General features: G+C 40.6%; 1 protein-coding gene across 2 annotated transcripts in view; it reads left to right on the top strand.

The window, feature by feature from the left end:
• The window catches only part of map3k15 (mitogen-activated protein kinase kinase kinase 15), a 137445-nt gene that overhangs the window by 22999 nt on the left and 95124 nt on the right, over positions 1-19322 (top strand). For both annotated transcript variants that reach the window (XM_043700555.1, XM_043700556.1), the window contains one exon: positions 17340-17479. In XM_043700555.1, the coding sequence (XP_043556490.1) occupies positions 17340-17479 (140 nt within the window). The remainder of the gene's footprint in view (positions 1-17339; positions 17480-19322) is intronic.

Here is a 19322-nt window from a genome sequence, read left to right as displayed (position 1 = left end):
TATCTGGTCAGCATGGATGGGTTGGACCGAAGGGTCTGTTTCCATGTTGTACATCTCTATGACTCTGTGATTCTGTCTCTCCCTCTCTCTTCCTCTGTCTCTCTTTGCCTCTGTCTCTCTCTCTCTCTCTCTCTGTGTCTCTCTTTTTCTTTCTCTCTCCCTCTCTCTGTCTCTTTCTCTGTCTCTCTTTCTCGCGCTCGGTCTTTCTCGTGCTCTCTCCCTTTCTCGCGCTCTCGGTCTCTCTTCCTCTCGCTGTCTCTTCCTCTCACTCTCTCTCTCTCTCCTCCTCTCTCTCTATCTCTCTCTCTCTCTCTTCCCCCTTCCTCCCTCTTTCTGTCTCTCTCTTCTCTCTTTCTTTCTCTCTCTCTCTTTCTTTCTCTTTCTCGCTCTCTGTCTTTCTCGCGCTCTGCGTTTCTCGCTCGTTCTGTCTTTCTCGCTCGCTCTGTCTTTCTCGCTCTCTCTCTTTCTCCTCCTCTCTCTCTCTCGTCCCCTCCCTCCTTCCCCACGATGCCACTGATTGACAACCTCATGTGATGCCAATTAAAAGACAAATTGTTTTTTGGAATCTGACCCTCCACATTTTGAGCCACATCTTTCAAATCTTAGTAGTCGTCTGTATGAAGAAATTGCTCTTCATTTTCCCCCTTTAGTTCTCTTCCTAATTAGATAAGGTCAATATTTATGATTACTGATCCAGTGCCTAAGAAAATAGTTTTTTTTTTACCAACTTGCTCTATCAAAGTCCCTCATAGTTTGATTATCTCTTTGGTTTCTCCTTAATCTTCTCTGCACCTCAGAATAATCCCAATTTTTCCACATATCAAGCAAATATACCCCCATCCTTACCTTTACCATTTCTGAGTAAACCTTCTCTGTATCCTTTCCAGAGCCTTGGCATCCATGATAAAGTGTGGTGCACAGAATTATACACAGTTCTCTAGCTGAGCTAACCGTAGATTTGCAAATATTTAGTGTGATCGGCTTGACTTTGTGTTCATTGCCCCATTTCACTAAGTCAAGAACAATTCCTTTAACTGCTCTACCAGCTACCCTTCTCACTGATAAGGATTACTGAGAAGGCAGCACAAAATTGGTCGACTTTACCACTGAGAACTTTTCCAAATGGAACATGGAGCATACCACCACTTGCAAGTTGTTGTCCAAGCCATTCACAATCCTAATAACACTACTGTTCCATTGTCACTGGGTTGAACACCTCCCTAACATCATTCTGGGTGCCCTGACACCACATGGATCACTGTAATTGAGGAGGCAGCTCACCACTACTTTCCCAAGGGCAGTTAGAGAAATGCAGGGCATGTTGTCAACCCAGTACTGCTCCAATCTCTGGAACCCACTCGCCCCACCTCAAGATAGTACTATTTGGAGTATACCATATTGTTTTACCTCAAGTGTAAAGTGCACATTAAAAAGCACAACAGTATGTAAACCTGGCAGTCTGAAAACAAGCTCTCAGTTCAGAAATAGTCCACCAAAATTAACAACCAGCATTAGCCCACATATGCAGGGTGAAGATATGATGATGGCTCCTATGTATTGGGGTGTTGCATTTGGTTCAGCAACTGTGTTTGTTGACACATGGATTAATTGTACTGCAAAATGTGATGTGTCTGTCTTTATGTACTGTCCTATTAATAATTTTCCCTGTAGAGTGGCTGATATGGTATAAAAATGGCACAAGTGGTAACCTGACCCACATGCCAGAATCCATTGAATTCACCCCTGGCCTTTCCTCTATAATGGACTAATGAATGCCCAGAGACTAATTAGCAGGAAGCTGCAGTGTCATTACAAATATATTGCTTAAGATCAGAGCAAATGAATGTTTCCAAGAGATTGCCAGTGCTGCACAAAGGCTAGTGAAAGGCAGCAACTACATGTTACAGTAAAAATGTTAGTTAATGTTCGTGGCATACAAGGCATCATAATGTTTGTTCCGTTGTACTCATTATGTTTTGTTGATAAGTAACATGAAAATTGTTATCATCCCAATTAATGCTATTACAGGACAAGCCAGAAACCAGACTGAAGTCTGGCTTGATAGATTCTTTTTTCTGGTTTTAATGAGATGGCCTTTCATAGAGACACAGAAAATAGAAGTCGGAGTAGGCCATTTGGCCCTATGAGCCTGTCCCACCATTCAAGATGATCACCTAGCTCGATAGGCTGTTTTTGCTGTCTTCCCAGACTCTGTGACCCCTTTAGCCCTAAGAATTACGTCTGCCTACTTGAAAACATTCAATGTTTTTCCCTCAATTACTTCTGTGGCAATGAATTCCAAAGGCCCCCTACCATCAAGTTGAAGAAATTTCTCATCACTTCAGTCCTAAATGGCCTTTCCCATCTCCTTAGGCTATGACTTCTAGTTCTGGACTTGCTGGTCATCTGAAATTTGTTTCCTGTGTTCACCCTGTACAATCCTGTTAGAATTTTGTAGGTTTCTCTGAGATTCCTCCACTGTTCTGAATTCCAGTGAATTATAGTCCTACCTGATATCTCTCTTTGTATATCAGTCCTGTTATCTCCAGGAATAGTCTGGTAAGCCGGTAGTACACTCCTTCCATAGTCAGAAAAACTTCCTTCAGTTAAGCAAACCAAAACTGCACAGTGCGATCTCCAGGGCTTTGTACAATTACAGCAAGACATTCCTGGTCTTGGACTTGAATTCTCTTGTTATGAAGGTTAACATGATATTTGCCTCCTTCATTGCCTGCTGCACCTGCCTGCTTCCTTCCAGTGACTGGTGTACAAGGGCTGACAGGTCTCATTGCATTTCCCCATTGCCAATTTATTACCAGATAAAAATCTGACACCTTGTTTTATTTTGGTGAAATACAAATGTGCAATGTTGCAGAATTAGTTTTAAGAATAAAACAGAAGTTTATCATGCAAAAGATAAAACTGAATAAACCAAGCTCTTTAAATAAAACATATGTTCAAAGAGTTTGAAATACATAGTAAAATACAATCCCATTAAGTGAAATGGCACCCCTTTATAATATTCACTTCAGAGAGAATTCCCTGTTCTATCACGTATCTGATGTTTCATTTTCTGGTCTTGAGAACCTGAAACTATCTTCCAAGATTTTTCTTACAACTGAGCTTAGACCTTCTCAGTTTCAAGTAATCTCTTCAGCATTTTAACCAAACACTTCTTGTCTGGAACCTTTGATCTGAACTCCTTACCGCGAGGAAACCTATTTCTTGACAATTCTAAGGTTCCTTTAGGAGAAACTGTTTTACATGTACAGTTTCAAAACATCTTCTGTAACCTGAAACCAAAAATCCTTCTTCAAGCTGTGTGTGTTTCCCCTTAGCCAAAAATATCCTTCTGGATCCTTCCAACTGAAGTCTGATGTACAGCACTGTTTATTTTGTCAGTGCATACAAAGTTTCCTAATGTAGACAAACTCCTATTAGCCTCCTGTTATACCTATTACACTTAATAAACCATGACTTCAGAAAGCCTTAAGTTAATCATTAAACACTTTCACATACGCAGAGATCAAATTCCATATGTCACTAGTTCAAAATCCAAACTCTAAAATAAATTATATTAAAGTATGTATGAATCACATTGAATCACAACATAATTTGCTGAAGTTGTGGAAAATATTTGCAAGTTATCTATCTAACAATAAAAACTGCTGCTTGAATAAGAAAATACAGTCATTGGAAGCTTTTTCCCATGATTGATCCTGATTTCAGAATGAGGTGAGATGTTCTTAATAGCGTTGATGTGGTCTTGATGTGCTGAATGGCCTACTTCCACAATGTAGGGGTTCTATAATTCTAAACCCCTTGGACTGATGTCTCAATAGCATCCCAATCGACTTAACCTGCAATTACCAGACTCTTTGCACTCGACCTGCATTACTGACCATGGCCCAATTCCCACACTGCAAGGCCATGGGTCCTCAGATTCTGGTATGACCAAGTGCCTGACTCACCATGGTCAACACCCTGGACTGGAAGCAAACAATCCCAACTGACTGTGGTGGTGTTCCTTTGTCTGACTGTAGTCTCCTTTCTCCAGCTTCCATTTGACTTTCCCACAAGGCAAGTTACCCCTCATTGTATAGTACAGTAGAAATCAAACCCTACTATTCCTGATGCTGTCATAGAATTCCACAATTTACCTGTCTTTTAAACTCAAGTTGACAGAAAGCACAGACTGGGTTTCTGTACCTTAAGACCATAAGACATAGGAGCAGAAATAAGGCCATTCAGCTCATCAAATCTGCTCCACCATTCAATCATGGATGATAAGTTTCTCAATTCCATTCTCCCACTTTCTCCCAGTAACCCTTGATCCCCTTTACAACCAAGAACCTGTCTATCTCTGTTTTAAATATACTCAATGACCTGACCTCCACAGCCTTCTGTGACAATGAATTCCATAGATTCACCAGTCTCTGGCTGAAGAAGTTTCTCTTTATCTCCATTATAAAATGTCTTCTCTTTATTCTAAGGCAATTCCCTCTGGTCCTAGTGTCTCCTGCCAATGGAACATCTTCCCAACGTCCACTCTGTCCAGATCATTCAGTATTCTGTAAGTTGCAGTTCGGTCCCCCCTCGTCCTTCTAAACACCATTGAGTATAAACCGAGGGTCCTCAAACATTTCTCTTATGTTAAGCTTTTCATTCCTGGGACCATTCTCGTGAATCTCCTCTGAACGGGCTCCAGGGCCAATACATCCTTCCTGAGACATAGGGCCCAAAACTGCACACAATATTCCAAATGTGGTCTGAGCAGAGCCTTATAGAGCCTCAGAAGTAATTCCCTGCTTTTATACTCAAGTCCTTTCAAAATTGCATTTGCCTTCCTAACTACTGGCTCAACTGCAAGTTTACCTTGAGAGAATCCTGGACTAGAACTTCCAAATCTCTTTGCACTTCAGATAGCTGCATTTTCTCCCCATTTAAAAATTAGTCCACGCCTCTGTTCTGCCTACTGAAGTGCATGACCTCATATTTTCCCACGTTGTACTCCATCTGCCACTTCTTTGCCCACTCTCCTAACCTATCCTTCTGGATCTTCCCCACCTCCTCAATGTAACCTATCCCTCTACCTATCTTTATATTGTCTGCAAACTTAGCCAGAATGCTCTCAGTTCCTTCATCCCAGGTGTATAAAGTGAAAGGTTGTGGTCCTAAAACTGATCCTTGCAGAACACCACTTGCCACTGGCTGCATCCTGAGAAGGATGCTTCTATCTCCACTCTCTGCTTTCTGTCAGACATCCAAACTTCTATTCCTTTTAGCACCTTGCCCGTGGGCCCTTATCTTACTCAGTAGCCTTTTGTATGGTGCCTTTCTTTTAACAAAACCTCTGAGATGCTTTTTTTCCTCTGTTTTTTCTTGTTTTTTCTATTTTGCACATGTGTGCAGGTGTTGGAAACAGTGAAAAAACGACAAGTGTGTAAATCATTATTTATATTCCACCACCTGGAAGAAAAGAAACACCCAAGTGGCCAGTGACAAGCAGTGCCCTTCTCAGAGGGCAATGCTGCGTGATCAAACAGTGAAGGGGAGGGCAGGAATTACATCAATCAAATGCCTTCTTGAAGTCCATGTAAATAACATCCATTGGCTCTCCTTGGTCTAACCTGCTTATTACTTCCTCAAAGAATTCTAGCAAATTTGTCAGGCATGATCTCCCCTTGATGAAACCATGCTGACTTTGCCCTATTTTACCATACACTTTCAAGTATTCAGAAATCTCATCCTTCACAATGGATTCCAGGATCTTACCCATAACCGAGGTTAGGTTAATCAGTCTGTAATTGTCCATTTTTTGCCTTAGTCCCTTTTTAAACAGGGGTGTGATGTTAACAATTTTCCGGTCCTCTGTGTCCCTCTCTAATTCTAGCGATGCCTAAAAGATCACTACGGACGCCTCTGCTACCTCTTTTGTTATCTTTATTTATTACAAGTAAATGGATTCCAGCTGCGGTGAAGTAATCATGACCTGTTGACATATAACACAACTAGTTACAACTCAAAAACTTTTATAAAATATTAATTGTTCCAGAGATTTTCATGAGGTTTGCCCCAGCAAGGTGTGTAGTACTGTGAGGTTCTCGGGAGCAGTGCTACGTTTTGATACCATGTTTATGTGCTGAGAATTCTCATCCGCACATGTGCAGAACCAGCCAAAAAACTGGGCATGAACAGTTATGATGTGAGCAAATAAAATGGCTGTTGAACTGACATACCAGCCCAGACACATTTCCACATTATTTTAATGGGAACGTTTTTGGAATTTTGTTTATTTTTTGCTCATTCCATTTATCAAAGTCTTTGATTCTTAGAAATGGATATATTTCTTGTCAAAAGAGGTGATTCATCTGCTAATTCAGTCGATGAAACATCTGAACACAAAGAATAAAAAGCAAGAACTGTTCACAGACAGACAGTACAATGAGAGCTACCTGGCCTTTGGATTTTAAGCACTGGAGATGTTGCTTGCTCCTTAGCTGAATGTCTCCTCTGCAGACAAAAGTTGGCAAACATTGCTATGGCACCAGGTACGTTTTAAGACACTATTTACATACACAGCATCCATCTCTTGAGAGACTATCCATCTCCATTAAACAGACCCAACATCTGATGCAGTGTGCATGGGTATCAGATAAAGAGGCTACTTGCCTGGTGGTGGGGCTTTAAGCAAAATCAAAGAAGCTCCATACCATTGCCCAAACCTAAATCTTGCCTGCATGGGAAAAAAAAGGGTGTAGGTAGGTGTGATGGTAGCATCTGATGCTGCAAAACAGATCAACAAAACTCCACTCTAACAGTACAGTTAAATGGCAGATTGATGACAGAGTCAAACAACATGGAAACAGATCCTTCGGTCCTACCAGTCCACACTGAACATAATCCCAAGCTAAACTAGGCCCACCTGCCTGCTCCTGGCCCACATTGCTCTAAACCTTTCCTATTCACGTACTTAACCAAATATCTTTTAAATGTTGTAATTGCACCCACATCCACTGCTTCCTCAGGAAGTGCATTCCACATGCACTTCCCTCTGTGTAAAAGAAAGAAATTGCCCCTATGTATTTTTTAAATATCTCTCCTCTCACCTTAAAAATATGCCACTTAATCTTGAAATCCTTCAACATAGGGAGAAGGCAACTGCCATTAACTCTATCCATACCACTTTATATTATTTTATAAACTTCTGTATCAAGAAAGGACTCCAAGACAAGTTAGCTACCGGTGGGAAGTTTGCTCTGCAGATTGACTAGTCCAGAAATAAGTGGACTCTGTTGGGTGTTGGCAAATGTATGGCATGTTGAGGGGATTCAGGAGAATTGTTTCTTTTGTAGGGAGCTACTGAATCATGTGACTGACCTATTTCAGGTAACAGATGCCTACTTGATGGAAAGCAAACTTGCTTCGAGCTTGTGTAGAGCATTTGCACTGATGGAGCAGCCTCCCTGATGGGGAAGTCAAAGGATTTGTCAGTAAGTTAAAAGAGCAAAGTCCTGACGTTCAGCTTTCACATTGCATCTTCTACCGTGAAGCTCTTGTAGCCAAATTAATGCCACCTGAGAGAGCTGCAGTATTACAGCAAGCTATGAAAATCACGAAGGATATAGAATCATGGCTTGCTTCAAATCGCATTTGTTCTCTGTTTCATGTACAGTGATGAGGGCTAGGCATGAGAGTTTGCTGTTAAACACTGAGGTGTGGTGGTTATTGCAGGGGAAGGTTCTCTCCCATATTCATGAGAAATGACAGTTTTCAACATTATATGAACTGCCTTCTAAAGAGCTACTATCTGATGATTAATGGTGGGCAAAGCTGGAATATCTCTCAGACAGTTTCATCCATCTGAATGAGCCAAATGCTAAAATGCAGCGGGGGAGCAAGATGATTCTGACCATCATGAATAAGCTTAAAACTGGGCCTTTGGCAAGAGACATCGGCAGGAGATTCACTTGATGTTTCCGGTGGCATCATTGACTGCAGATGCAGCCTCACGTTCAAACATCTTAAAGTCCTGCAAGAGGTTCAAATTTGATTTTCATCTCAACTAATATGGAAAGCTGTGACTAGATCTATTTAGTAGACTATCTTCTGATTCATACAAAAGCTGACATGCACAGGAAATAAGGAATATGCAGAAGTCTGGATGGACTGCACAATGAAGCTGAAGTTTTGAGAGGTATATTTATATGGCTGACCCGAGCATGTGAATATCCTAAGGCCATGCTCTTGCAGTACTCTTGCTAATTGCAACAATATATCTCTGCAGGCTAGTGTGGCTGAAATGGTGAGCTGGTCTGAGAGCAGACATGATGATGTGGTGAAGCTGGTGGTTTGCCAGTGCCCATTTGTGTGGCTGAAGGTTTGAAGAGAATAGTGCCGATGCAAGGATGTTATTGTGAAAAAGATGGATGAGACAAGCATTCAGTGTTTAGTCCTCACCAGCTTTCTTTTACGTGTTGAGAATTTGCATGGTCTAGTTCTTTTGGGAAAGAGGGAGGAATTTGAAATGGTATATATAAACAGGGTGAATTTTAGTGTGATTTAAATGTCTGGCAAAGAAGAACATCTATCTGGTCCTCTTTTACCTGTCTTCCTTGAATGTTCTAAACTACTTCCCAGACTAGTTGACCATTAACTAGCTGTGTGGTTTGTATGATTGTTTCTATTTTTATGATTAGTCTGTCTCAAAAGAAAATGAAATAAGAGGTTTAGCATGGCGGCTGTCAAGCTGCAGTGTTGAGTTGTAAGAATTGGGAGAGCATGTTTCTTTGCTATAAAGCCAGAGCATTGCTCACTGTTGCAACTATTGGTTCTGGGGAATTAGAATTCTGAGTGGGGCTTATTCCAGAGTTAGGTTTCTCTTGTTACACACTGGTCCAATGGTTTGCCTCCCCAAGGGAGTGTCTGGCTACTGACAATGTTCTGACGGGACACACAAGGTGAATACTGGCCCATTGCCCCCCAGTGATTGTAAGAAATGCTAAAGGGGGCATGACTGTCTTAGGATCCAAAGCTTTTCAGTAAACCATCCATCAAAACCCCTCTCCCTATGGTTTTAATGGATATCTTGTGTTATTTCTGTGAACAATAGTTGACCCGGCCTCCAGAGTAACCTTTTTGCTTTATGTTCCTTGCCTCTCAATTGTCAGGAACCTTCAGATAGATACTAATTTCCAAAGGATGTTTGCACACTATTTTGTAAGACTTTACGCATTATCACCATGCATGATGCATTTTTGATGCCACAAAAGTAACTGTGGTTAATTTGTTGTGAAAAAAGAACAATTGCAAAAGAGAAGGGAGACACAATAATTGTTGCGTTGGGTTTTCCTGCCTGTTTTTGTAGGCAGTGTCTATGGTGTTTTAGTTTTCTTTCTTTGTTCTTTGGGAACACCGAAAAATGTCTTTTGGAAGTCAAGATCTACTGGAGTTGGAATTAAAATTCAACTTTGTTGAGTGATGAAAGATGAATGCCAGTTGGCATGCACATTAAATCGGTCCAGCAGAATAATAGTTACTTCAGTCAGAGTTTGATCTCTGTATATTGTGCAAGCTTATGAACGGACGAATTTGGTCATAAGAATGTCCAGTCTGTATCATATTACCCTACTGACTGTACTCAACCAGCCCACGCTTGCAAAACTCAGAACACAGGACCCAAAATTAGGTGAGAGTCTGTTATTAGACAGCACCTACTCACTAATCCAGAGTGTGTGAGGAATTACACTAACAAGCAATTTAAGATTATTACTCGGACTTGCAGTGTAGCTCAGTTGTGCTCGCAGAAAGCCATGTGTATTCATACACAGTAAACAGCATATGTCCAGGAATAGTGCCTTGTCCAATTAAATAGAGCTTGTGGGAAGCCTTGACCAATCAGATCCCATTTGCCAACCAATCAGCATTCTTCTCTCATACAGTTTGCATTGTTGTTCCCTTTTGAGACTTGGTTTTCTTGTATCCATCCAGATGACTGCAAGATGAAAACCATGGAGAGCGTGTGTGTTTATTCAAAAATACTCAAATTCTATCCTACCAAGTGACTCAGGTCATCTGTTTATTGGGATATGCAATGAATCACACACTTTACTATTGCACAAATGATCACACCAATAATACAGTTGAGAGAAGCCATTCACTTTGTGTGCAGAGAAGGGAAAGGACTCATTGACATGGTCCTTCCTTTTGTGTGATCTGAAAGAATTTACCTACAGAGATCAGTTTGAAACACGTCCAGGAGAAAGTGAGGTCTGCAGATGCTGGAGATCAGAGATGGAAATGTGTTGCTGGAAAAGCGCAGCAGGTCAGGCAGCATCTAGGGAACAGGAGAATCGACGTTTCGGGCATTAGCCTGAAGAAGGGCTAATGCCCGAAACGTCGATTCTCCTGTTCCCTAGATGCTGCCTGACCTGCTGCGCTTTTCCAGCAACACATTTCCATCCTTGAAACACGTCCATTCAATTCAAGTGAGTCCAAATGGTTGCATGTTTTTTTTTAATTCATCAGTAGTTTCAAGATCATAATTACTGATACTCTTTTTAATTGCAAATTTACATAACGAGCTGATTTTAAATTCCTCAGATGCCATGGTGAGTCTTGAAGTGATGTTTCCAAATGATTAGTCCAGTAGCAGATTACTGGAATAATAAAACCTGCTAATTAACTGCACTGAAACCTTGCCTTAGTATGACATTTGAATGTTTTTACATTATCATTTATGAGCTGATCTTCATCAGCTGGGATCATAGCAGTGGCTTATAAAACAACATTTTGATATTTATGTCAAAATTCATCTGTCATTTTTAGCATGGCAAGTAAAATGCAGTTCCCTGTTGTGGAAGGAGTGGCATTTCTTATATGAAGGAATGAACCTGAAAGGGTTAGTATTGAAGACTTATTAAGCTCTTCTCTGTAAACGGTTGAAGAAAGGCAGAATGTCTTGTTGAGTGAAGACCTATATCCATGTGTCTCTCATACATCTTAGCAACCATGTCTAACTTAGTTAAAAATCACACAACACCAGGTTATAGTCCAACAGGTTTAATTGGAAGCACACTAGCTTTCGGAGCGACGCTCCTTCATCAGGTGATTGTGGAGGGCTCGATCGTAACACAGAATTTATAGCAAACATTTGCAGTGTGATGTAACTGAAATTATACATTGAAACATTTCAGTAATTTCAGTTACATCACACTGCAAATTTTTGCTATAAATTCTGTGTTACGATCGAGCCCTCCACAATCACCTGATGAAGGAGCGTCGCTCCGATAGATAGTGTGCTTCCAATTAAACCTGTTGGACTATAACCTGGTGTTGTGTGATTTTTAACTGTGTACACCTCAGTCCAACACCGGCATCTCCAAATCATGTTTAACTTACTAATGTAACTTGTACCTGATTGCTATCATGCACTGGACAACATCTTGTTTAAGAGAAGAGCCTTTTTCTTGTCATTAACTCCCTAGTGGCTTTCCTCTGCCACTGTAAACCTGAGACCCAGTCAAACAAGGAGGATGGTGGCAACAAGCAACTCCAGTGACAAACCAGTTGACATCGTAATAAGCAGCATTACTTATGAGAGGCCAGTGTTGGTGTCTGAAGCAACAGAAAGAGGATGGGGTGGGGTGATAGGAGTATCGGTAGAAGAGATAGATGACAAAATAATTCAAAAATAATATTAGAATAGTGATCTCCTCTTCACTTCTATCAAACTCCACAGGCCCTGCAGAAATATAGAGAGTGGCTGCCTCATTTGCATCTGTCTTAAAGCCCAAATGAGCCGAGAATGTATCTCTTGAGCAGCATATTGTTGGATTGGGGCCCAGTACTTTGGTTCTGGGCAGTGTACAGTACCAGCCGTGACCTGAATTGCCTTTGCATGATATACTGCAAGCAGCTGCAGATGGCATAAGAGAAACAGACTGGTGGCACATGTAAATTTTTTTATTGATTTATTATGTTGACCACATGAATTTCACGAGCAGCTTCTAGGAATCTAAGACCGATTGAAGACTAAATACAATTTGAGAAACAAACTTGTAAGGAGAACTCAGCTATCTGTAAGAATAATAGGGTGGTTACGGTAGGGGATTTTAACTTTCCAAACATAGACTGGGACTGCAATAGTGTTAAGGGTTTAGATGGAGAGGAATTTGTTAAGTGTGTACAAGACAATTTTCTGATTGAGTATGTGGATGTACCTACTAAAGAAAGTGAAAAACCTGACCTACTCTTGGGTAATAAGGCAGGGCAGGTGACTGAGGTGTCAGCACTTTGGGGCCAGCAACCATAATTCTATTAGATTTAAGATAATGATGGAAAAGGATAGACCAGATATAAAAGTTGAAGTTCTAAATTGGAAAAAGGCCAATTTTGACGGTATTAGGCAAGAACTTTCGAAAGCTGTTTGGGGGCAGATGTTCGCACGTAAAGGGACGGCTGGAAAATGGGAAGCCTTCAGAAATGAGATAACGAGAATCCAGAGAAAGTATATTCCTGTTAGGGTGAAAGGAAAGGCTGGTAGGTATAGGGAATGCTGGATGACTAAAGAAATTGAGGGTTTGGTTAAGAAAAAGAAGGAAGCATATGTAAGGTATAGACAGGATAGATCGAATAAATCCTTAGAAGAGTATAAAGAAAGTAGGAGTATACTTAAGAGGGAAATCAGGAGGGCAAAAAAGGGGACATCAGATAGATTTGGCAAATAGAGTTAAGGAGAATCTAAAGAGATTTTACAAATACATTAAGGACAAAAGGGTAACTAGGGAGAGAATAGGGCCCCTCAAAGATCAGCAAGGCAGCCTTTGTGTGGAGCCGCAGGAGATGGGGGAGATGCTAAATGAGTATTTTGCATCGGTGTTTACTGTGAAAAGGATATGGAAGAAAAAAATGTAGGGAAATAGTTGGTGACACCTTGCAAAATGTCCATATTACAGAGGAGGAAGTGCTGGATGCCCTGAAATGGGTAAAGGTGGATAAATCCCCAAGACATGATCAGGTGTACCTGTGGGAAGCTAGAGAAGTGATTGCTGGGCCTCTTGCTGAGATATTTGTATCATCGATAGTCACAGGTGAGGTGCTGGAAGACTGGAGGTTGGCTGACGTGGTGTCACTGTTTAAGAAAGGTGGTAAGGACAAGCCAGGGAACTATAGACCAGTGAGCCTGACGTCGGTAGTGGGCAAGTTGTTGGAGGGAATCCTGAGAGACAGGATGTACATGTATTTGGAAAGGCAAGGACTGATTCGGGATAGTCAACATGGCTTTGTGCGTGGGAAATGATGTCTCACAAACTTGACTGAGTTTTTTGAAGAAGTAACAAAGAAGATTGATGAGGGTAGAGTAGTTCATGTGATGTATATGGACTTCAGTAAGGCGTTCGACAAGATTTCCCATGAGACTGATTAGCAAGGTTAGTTCTCACGGAATACAGGGAGAACTAGCCATTTGGATACAGAATTGGCTCAAAGGTAGAAGACAGCGGGTGATGGTGGAGGGTTGTTTTTCAGACTGGAGGCCTGTGACCAGCGGAGTGCCACAAGGATCGGTGCTGGGTCCTCTACTTTTTGTCATTTACATAAATGATTTGGATGCAAGCATAAGAGGTACAGTTAGTAAGTTTGCAGATGACACCAAGGTTGGAGGTGTAGTGGATAGCGAAGAAGATTACCTCAGATTACAACAGGATATTGACCAGATGAGTCAATGGACTGAGAAGTGGCAGATGGAGTTTAATTCCGATAAATATGAGGTGCTGTATTTTGGGAAAGTAAATTTTAGCAGGACCTAGACACTCTAATGGTAAAGTCCTTGGGAGTGTTGCTGAACAAAGAGACCTTGGAGTGCAGGTTCATAGTTCCTTGAAAGTGGAGTTGCAGGTAGATAGGATAGTGAAGAAGGCATTTGATATGCTTTCCTTTATTGGTCAGAGTATTGAGTACAGGAGTTGGGAGGTCATGTTGCTGCTGTACAGGTCATTGGTTAGGCCACTGTTGGAATATTGCGTGCAATTCTCGTCTCCTTCATATCGGAAAGATGTTGTGAAAGTTGAAAGAGTTCAGAAGAGATTTACAAGGATGTTTCCAGGGTTGGAGGATTTGAGCTATAAGGAGAGGCTAAACAGGCTTGGGCTGTTTTCCCTGGAGCGTTGAACGCTGAGGGGTGACCTTATAGAGGTTTACAAAATTATGAAAGGCATGGATAGGATAAATAGGCAAAGTCTTTTCCCTGGGGTTGGAGAGTCCAGAACTAGAGGGCATAGGTTTAGGGTGAGAGGGAAAGATATAAAAGAGACCTAAGGGTCTACTTTTTCACACAGAGGGTGGTATGTGTATCGAATGAGCTGCCAGAAGAAGTGGTGGAGGCTGGTACAATTGCAACATTTAAGAGGCATTTGGATGGGTATATGAATAGGAAGGGTTTGGAGGGTGCTGGCAGGTGGGACTAGATTGGGTTGGGATATCTGGCCAGCATGGACTGAAGGGTCTGTTTCCGTGCTGTACATCTCTATGACTCTATCTCCCCGCAAGCCATGTCCGCCTACTTAGTATTTACATTACTTGTATAGTTGTACCTACACCTCCCAAAAAAGGTTATAGTTTTACCAGGATAAATTTAGGATCGTCTCATCAATCTTCATGAATATGTAAAGAGTTGTTTTTTTTTTAGGTGATTGAGGATCTGTTTCTTCCAAATGCATTGTTTGGGGGCTTTCCTTCTTTGTTCTGTCATTGTTAATTGTGTGATCCTAAGTTTCTCCTGAGGATCAGTGTATGGAAGTCATCAGGCTATTTGCATCATCAGGCTATTTATCACCAAAACCAAGGTACTTGTGTTTCTTCCATCTGAAATGGCACTAACTGCTCAGAGGAAGCTGGAAGAGTGCAAATTCTCTGCAGTTCTAAAATTGGTGCAGAAATCACAAAAAAAGGGAAAATATTACAAAAAGTCAGGCTTTCATCCATTTTGTACAAAAACATAAAATGCCGTTTTTCTCCAATTTAGAACATTTCAATGATATTTAAGTGTTTGAAGATGATTTTACAGAAACAATTAGAAATTTTCAATTTTGAAAGAAATTAAGGAAGATTTCTGAAAAACTGTAAAAGAGAAAAATTGAAAACCTTCATAAAGACACTTCAGGATATAGCTTTATTAGTAAGCCATCTTTGTTGTCCAGTATTGAAAAGAAATTCAGTATTTGGAAAAAAATTTATATGCTTCAGCGATGAAGACTGAAACATCTAATGAAATTGAACTGATTGTTAAAGAAAAATTTAAACACTAATCTGTTACGTTTCCAAAGAATTAGAAACATTTCCTGCAAAAGTTTTCACATATTTCATTAAAAGGCAGAAACAATCTTGATTAAATAAAGCAGAAATAGAGGAAGATATTACATTTCAAAGCACAGTATAGAAGAGATAATACAAAATTGCTTCAGGTTTATACAAGAAGCCCTGGGAAGAACGAGTTCTTTATTCTGTAAGTCTGATTGCATCTGGTGTTTTAAAAGACAAACTAGAAGGAGAGACAGATATCTTTGTGTATTTGGACCACCGTGCACCTTCATGTAAGAGCATTTGACAATTTGACTTTATATCAAATGGCAACTCGAAAACAAAGAGATCAAGGTTTAACAGAAGATTAGTTTCCAAGAGAATCTATAGACATCTTTACACATTGTCAGATTTTGGTGATTTACAACCAGAACTAATTCAAAACAAAATTGTCAGAAATGCTGAAACATCTCTCTCTCTCTCTCGGATATGTTACAATTAAAGGAGAATACTACACTGGAAAAAACTAGAATTAGCTTTATTGTCACATGCTAAAATGAATATAGTGAAAAGTGTACAAGTTGCCACTTATGGTGCCATCTTAGGTTCAAGGTCCCTAGGTAGAGCTTCTTCAGTTACAGTTCTTAGAAAAATAGAGAAGTAACAAGTCCAGCATTTCAGATTTTGGGAATAAATTATAAAATGGAGGAAAAAATGTTCAGTATGGCAACCTTCCAACCTAGCTGGCACCTAGCCTCCCGTCCAGGCGCCCGGCCTTGAGTCTAGACCACATCAGGCTTTACCTTATGGTTCACAAGGCTGGGAGTTTGCACTGGAATCATCTTGAGACCAGCTGAGGTCACGCTGGGCCAGCAGGCCTCGATGGCTGGCGGCTACACCAGGCCAAGAGGATTCCTCATCAGGTCTGAGTGGAGGCTGAGAATAAAATGGAAGAGGAGTGGATGGAGTGGAGGAGGTCCTGCTGAAGCACCTTACTCCGCCGCCATCTTGAATCTAAAACATATGTTCTTCAAATGGTGATGAGAAGTGAAATCTGAAAGAGCACAGAGAAAGTTAGGATCAGAAAACTAACCTAGCCTAGCAGTCACAGTATTGTTGACATGCAACTTATAATAAGCCGAACAGCCTGCTGCCCTGAACTTGTCTTGTAACTGGGCCTGTAACCAGTCTCAGCCTGAACTGTTCTGAACATGTGTCGAACAGCTGGGGAAAATTGCCCATAACCACATGCCTTGATTGTAGTGCAGTATGATCAACATCTGACAGAACATTGCCCGAAGTATCCCAGAATTTCTACAATCATGATATAAATGTACATGAAAGGCAAATTAAAGCAAGAGCATTCAGTTTTAATTTCTGGGTTGTGCTTTCTAGCCAAAAGTTTTGTCCTCTGCACGTGCCTTCATTTTCTGCACTTTAAGTCAAATCACCAGAAGGCAACTTTAATCTTAGTTTTGGTTCTACCTGCAGTGGTTGAACCCTTACCCTGTGCTGCCTGCACTGGCTTTACTTGATCAGTTTCTGTTTATCACTTAGCCGACCACCTTATGCAGTGTTATTCGTAACCTGTCCTGTCTGACAGTGATTTCCAAAACAACTGAAAGATTTCTCCTAACTGTTTCACTTGGACTCTTTTTTTCTAGACTCGGTCACTCTCTTTCACTCTCACGCTGTCTCTCTCTCTCTCATTGCCCATTCTGGCTGACCTGTGCCAGACCCACAGTATGCTAATTGTCCTCCCCTTCAAGCCACTTGGATGTATAAAGGAAAGAAGACCAACTGCCTAATTTCTCAAGGGATGGACAGTCAAATAGTATCATTGCCAGCAGCACCCAAATCCAGAGTTAATATATAAATATAAAACACACTGAAAAAAATTGTAATTTTATCATAGTTTATTAAAAGTAATTTAATGAATGCTAAGTGTGCTGTATTGAGCGGTATTTTTCTAGCTATTAGCAGAAAATAATACAGGCTGTAATGTGTGCTCCTTAATCAGTGACCCTGCTCTTGTTTTACAGACATTGCTGTGGTGGACATGAGCGACGTGTTCCGGCAGCCAACACTGTTTTACCATCTGGGTATACGAGAAAGCTTTGGCATGACAAACAGCGTCATTCTCTACCACAATACTGACCTGGAGACTGCTCAATCACTCAAGGTTACCCCCATCATGTTTTTTCATACTTTCTGACTTATTTATTTCTGATCTATTTTCACTGCCAAGTACATTTGGTTTATGTCTGAATTGATCAGCCATCTCAAATTAAAGCCCTGTTTCTTTCTTTCTTTCCTTTTGAAATATCATCAAAATGAATTTTATCTTTCAATAATCAGAAGTCAGCTTCTGATTTTATTATTTTGACCAATGTACAAGATTTTGGAGCTTAACCATTTGCAAATAACACGGAATGATATAATTACCTAACACTGATAGATGAACTGCTCAGCTTGGACCGTATTCCTGAAACGTCGATTTTACTGCTCCTCGGATACTGCCTGAACTGCTGTGCTTTTCCAGCACCACTCAAGTCTAGACTCTGGTTTCCAGCATCTGCAGTCATTGTTTTTACCATAACTAATCTGCCAAGTGGACTCTTGCCAAAAGCCTTGCTGAAGTCCATGTAGACTACATTAACTATACAATCCTCATCAATCCTCCTTTTTACATCCTCAAAAAGTTCAAATTAGTTAGACATAATCTTCCCACGCTGACTATCTTTGATTACCCCTTTCTGCTTCAGTAGCAGTTTATTCAGAACTCGTTCCGATAATCTCTGCATTTGAGGTTTGACAAACTGGACTGTAATTATTTGTTCTGTCCCTCCCTTTCGTTTTAGAAAGGTACAGTATTAATGGCCCTCTAATCCTCCAGCACTAAACCTGTATCCAGTGAGAATTGGACAACAATGGTGATTATTTCCTTCCATTTTTCCCTTTTGGCTTATTTTCACAGATGGTTAGCATTTCTAATGGCTTTATTGGTTTATCCTCTTTCACATATGCTAATCCGTTCATATTTCCTCTCTCCCCATACTAATCATATCTAATGTATCAAACACTTCTCTTTAACTATGATATCTGTGTTGTTCTCCCCTACTCTTTTGTGAAGAATAGAGTTGTATCTCAAAATCAAATGTCCATGATTCCTCCATATATATCTGTGGATTTAACTTGTTTCCAGACTTTTAAACTTAATAAATTGATCAGTAAGACAAGCCTGCCCTAAATAATGATGATCATTTTCATAAGTAAGCACTTTCCCTTGGCTCTGTCATCTTCACTACACCCATTGTCAGTCATGTAATCCCCTGGGAGAGCCATAATGGACATGCAGCCTGTAAGGATAAATATACTCTTCAGAAGTCTTCTCTGACTCCCTCAGACCATCAATATTCATCTCAATGATTGTATGGATCATGACATTTGTTAAGACTTATTTACCTCTGGGTTAGGATACAATTGGGATGGGGGAATGGATGTTGTCATTTGAAAAGAAAGAGTAGTTAGACAGAGCCAGGATTCACTGTTAAAATCTAAGGTTTGATTATGTACGTAGACACACATGCACTTCTTCACAAGATTGCAAGATTACTTGATCAAAAATTGGTTAAAAATCCAAATCCGAAGGTAAACTGGCCAATAATATAAAGGAGGATAGTAAAGGTTTTTTTAGGTATGTGAAAGGCAAAAAGATGGTTAAGACTAAAATTGGGCCCTTGAAGACAGAAACAGGGGAATATACTACGGGGAACAAAGAAATGGCAGAAGAATTGAATTGGTACTTCAGATCTGTGTTCACTGGGGAAGACACAAGCAATCTCCCTAAGGTAACAGTGGCTGAAGGACCTGAACTTAAGGGAATTTATATTTGCCAGGAATTGGTGTTGGAGAGACTGTTAGGTCTGAAGGCTGATAAGTCCCCGGGGCCTGATGGTCTATGTCCCAGGGAGGAGGTGGCTCGAGAAATCGTGGATGCGTTGGTGATTATTTTCCAGAGTTCG

The sequence above is a fragment of the Chiloscyllium plagiosum genome, chromosome 12 (genome assembly GCF_004010195.1).
Source record: "Chiloscyllium plagiosum isolate BGI_BamShark_2017 chromosome 12, ASM401019v2, whole genome shotgun sequence".
Classification (NCBI taxonomy): Eukaryota; Metazoa; Chordata; class Chondrichthyes; order Orectolobiformes; family Hemiscylliidae; genus Chiloscyllium; species Chiloscyllium plagiosum.
This window is presented reverse-complemented; position numbering and strand designations above follow the sequence as displayed.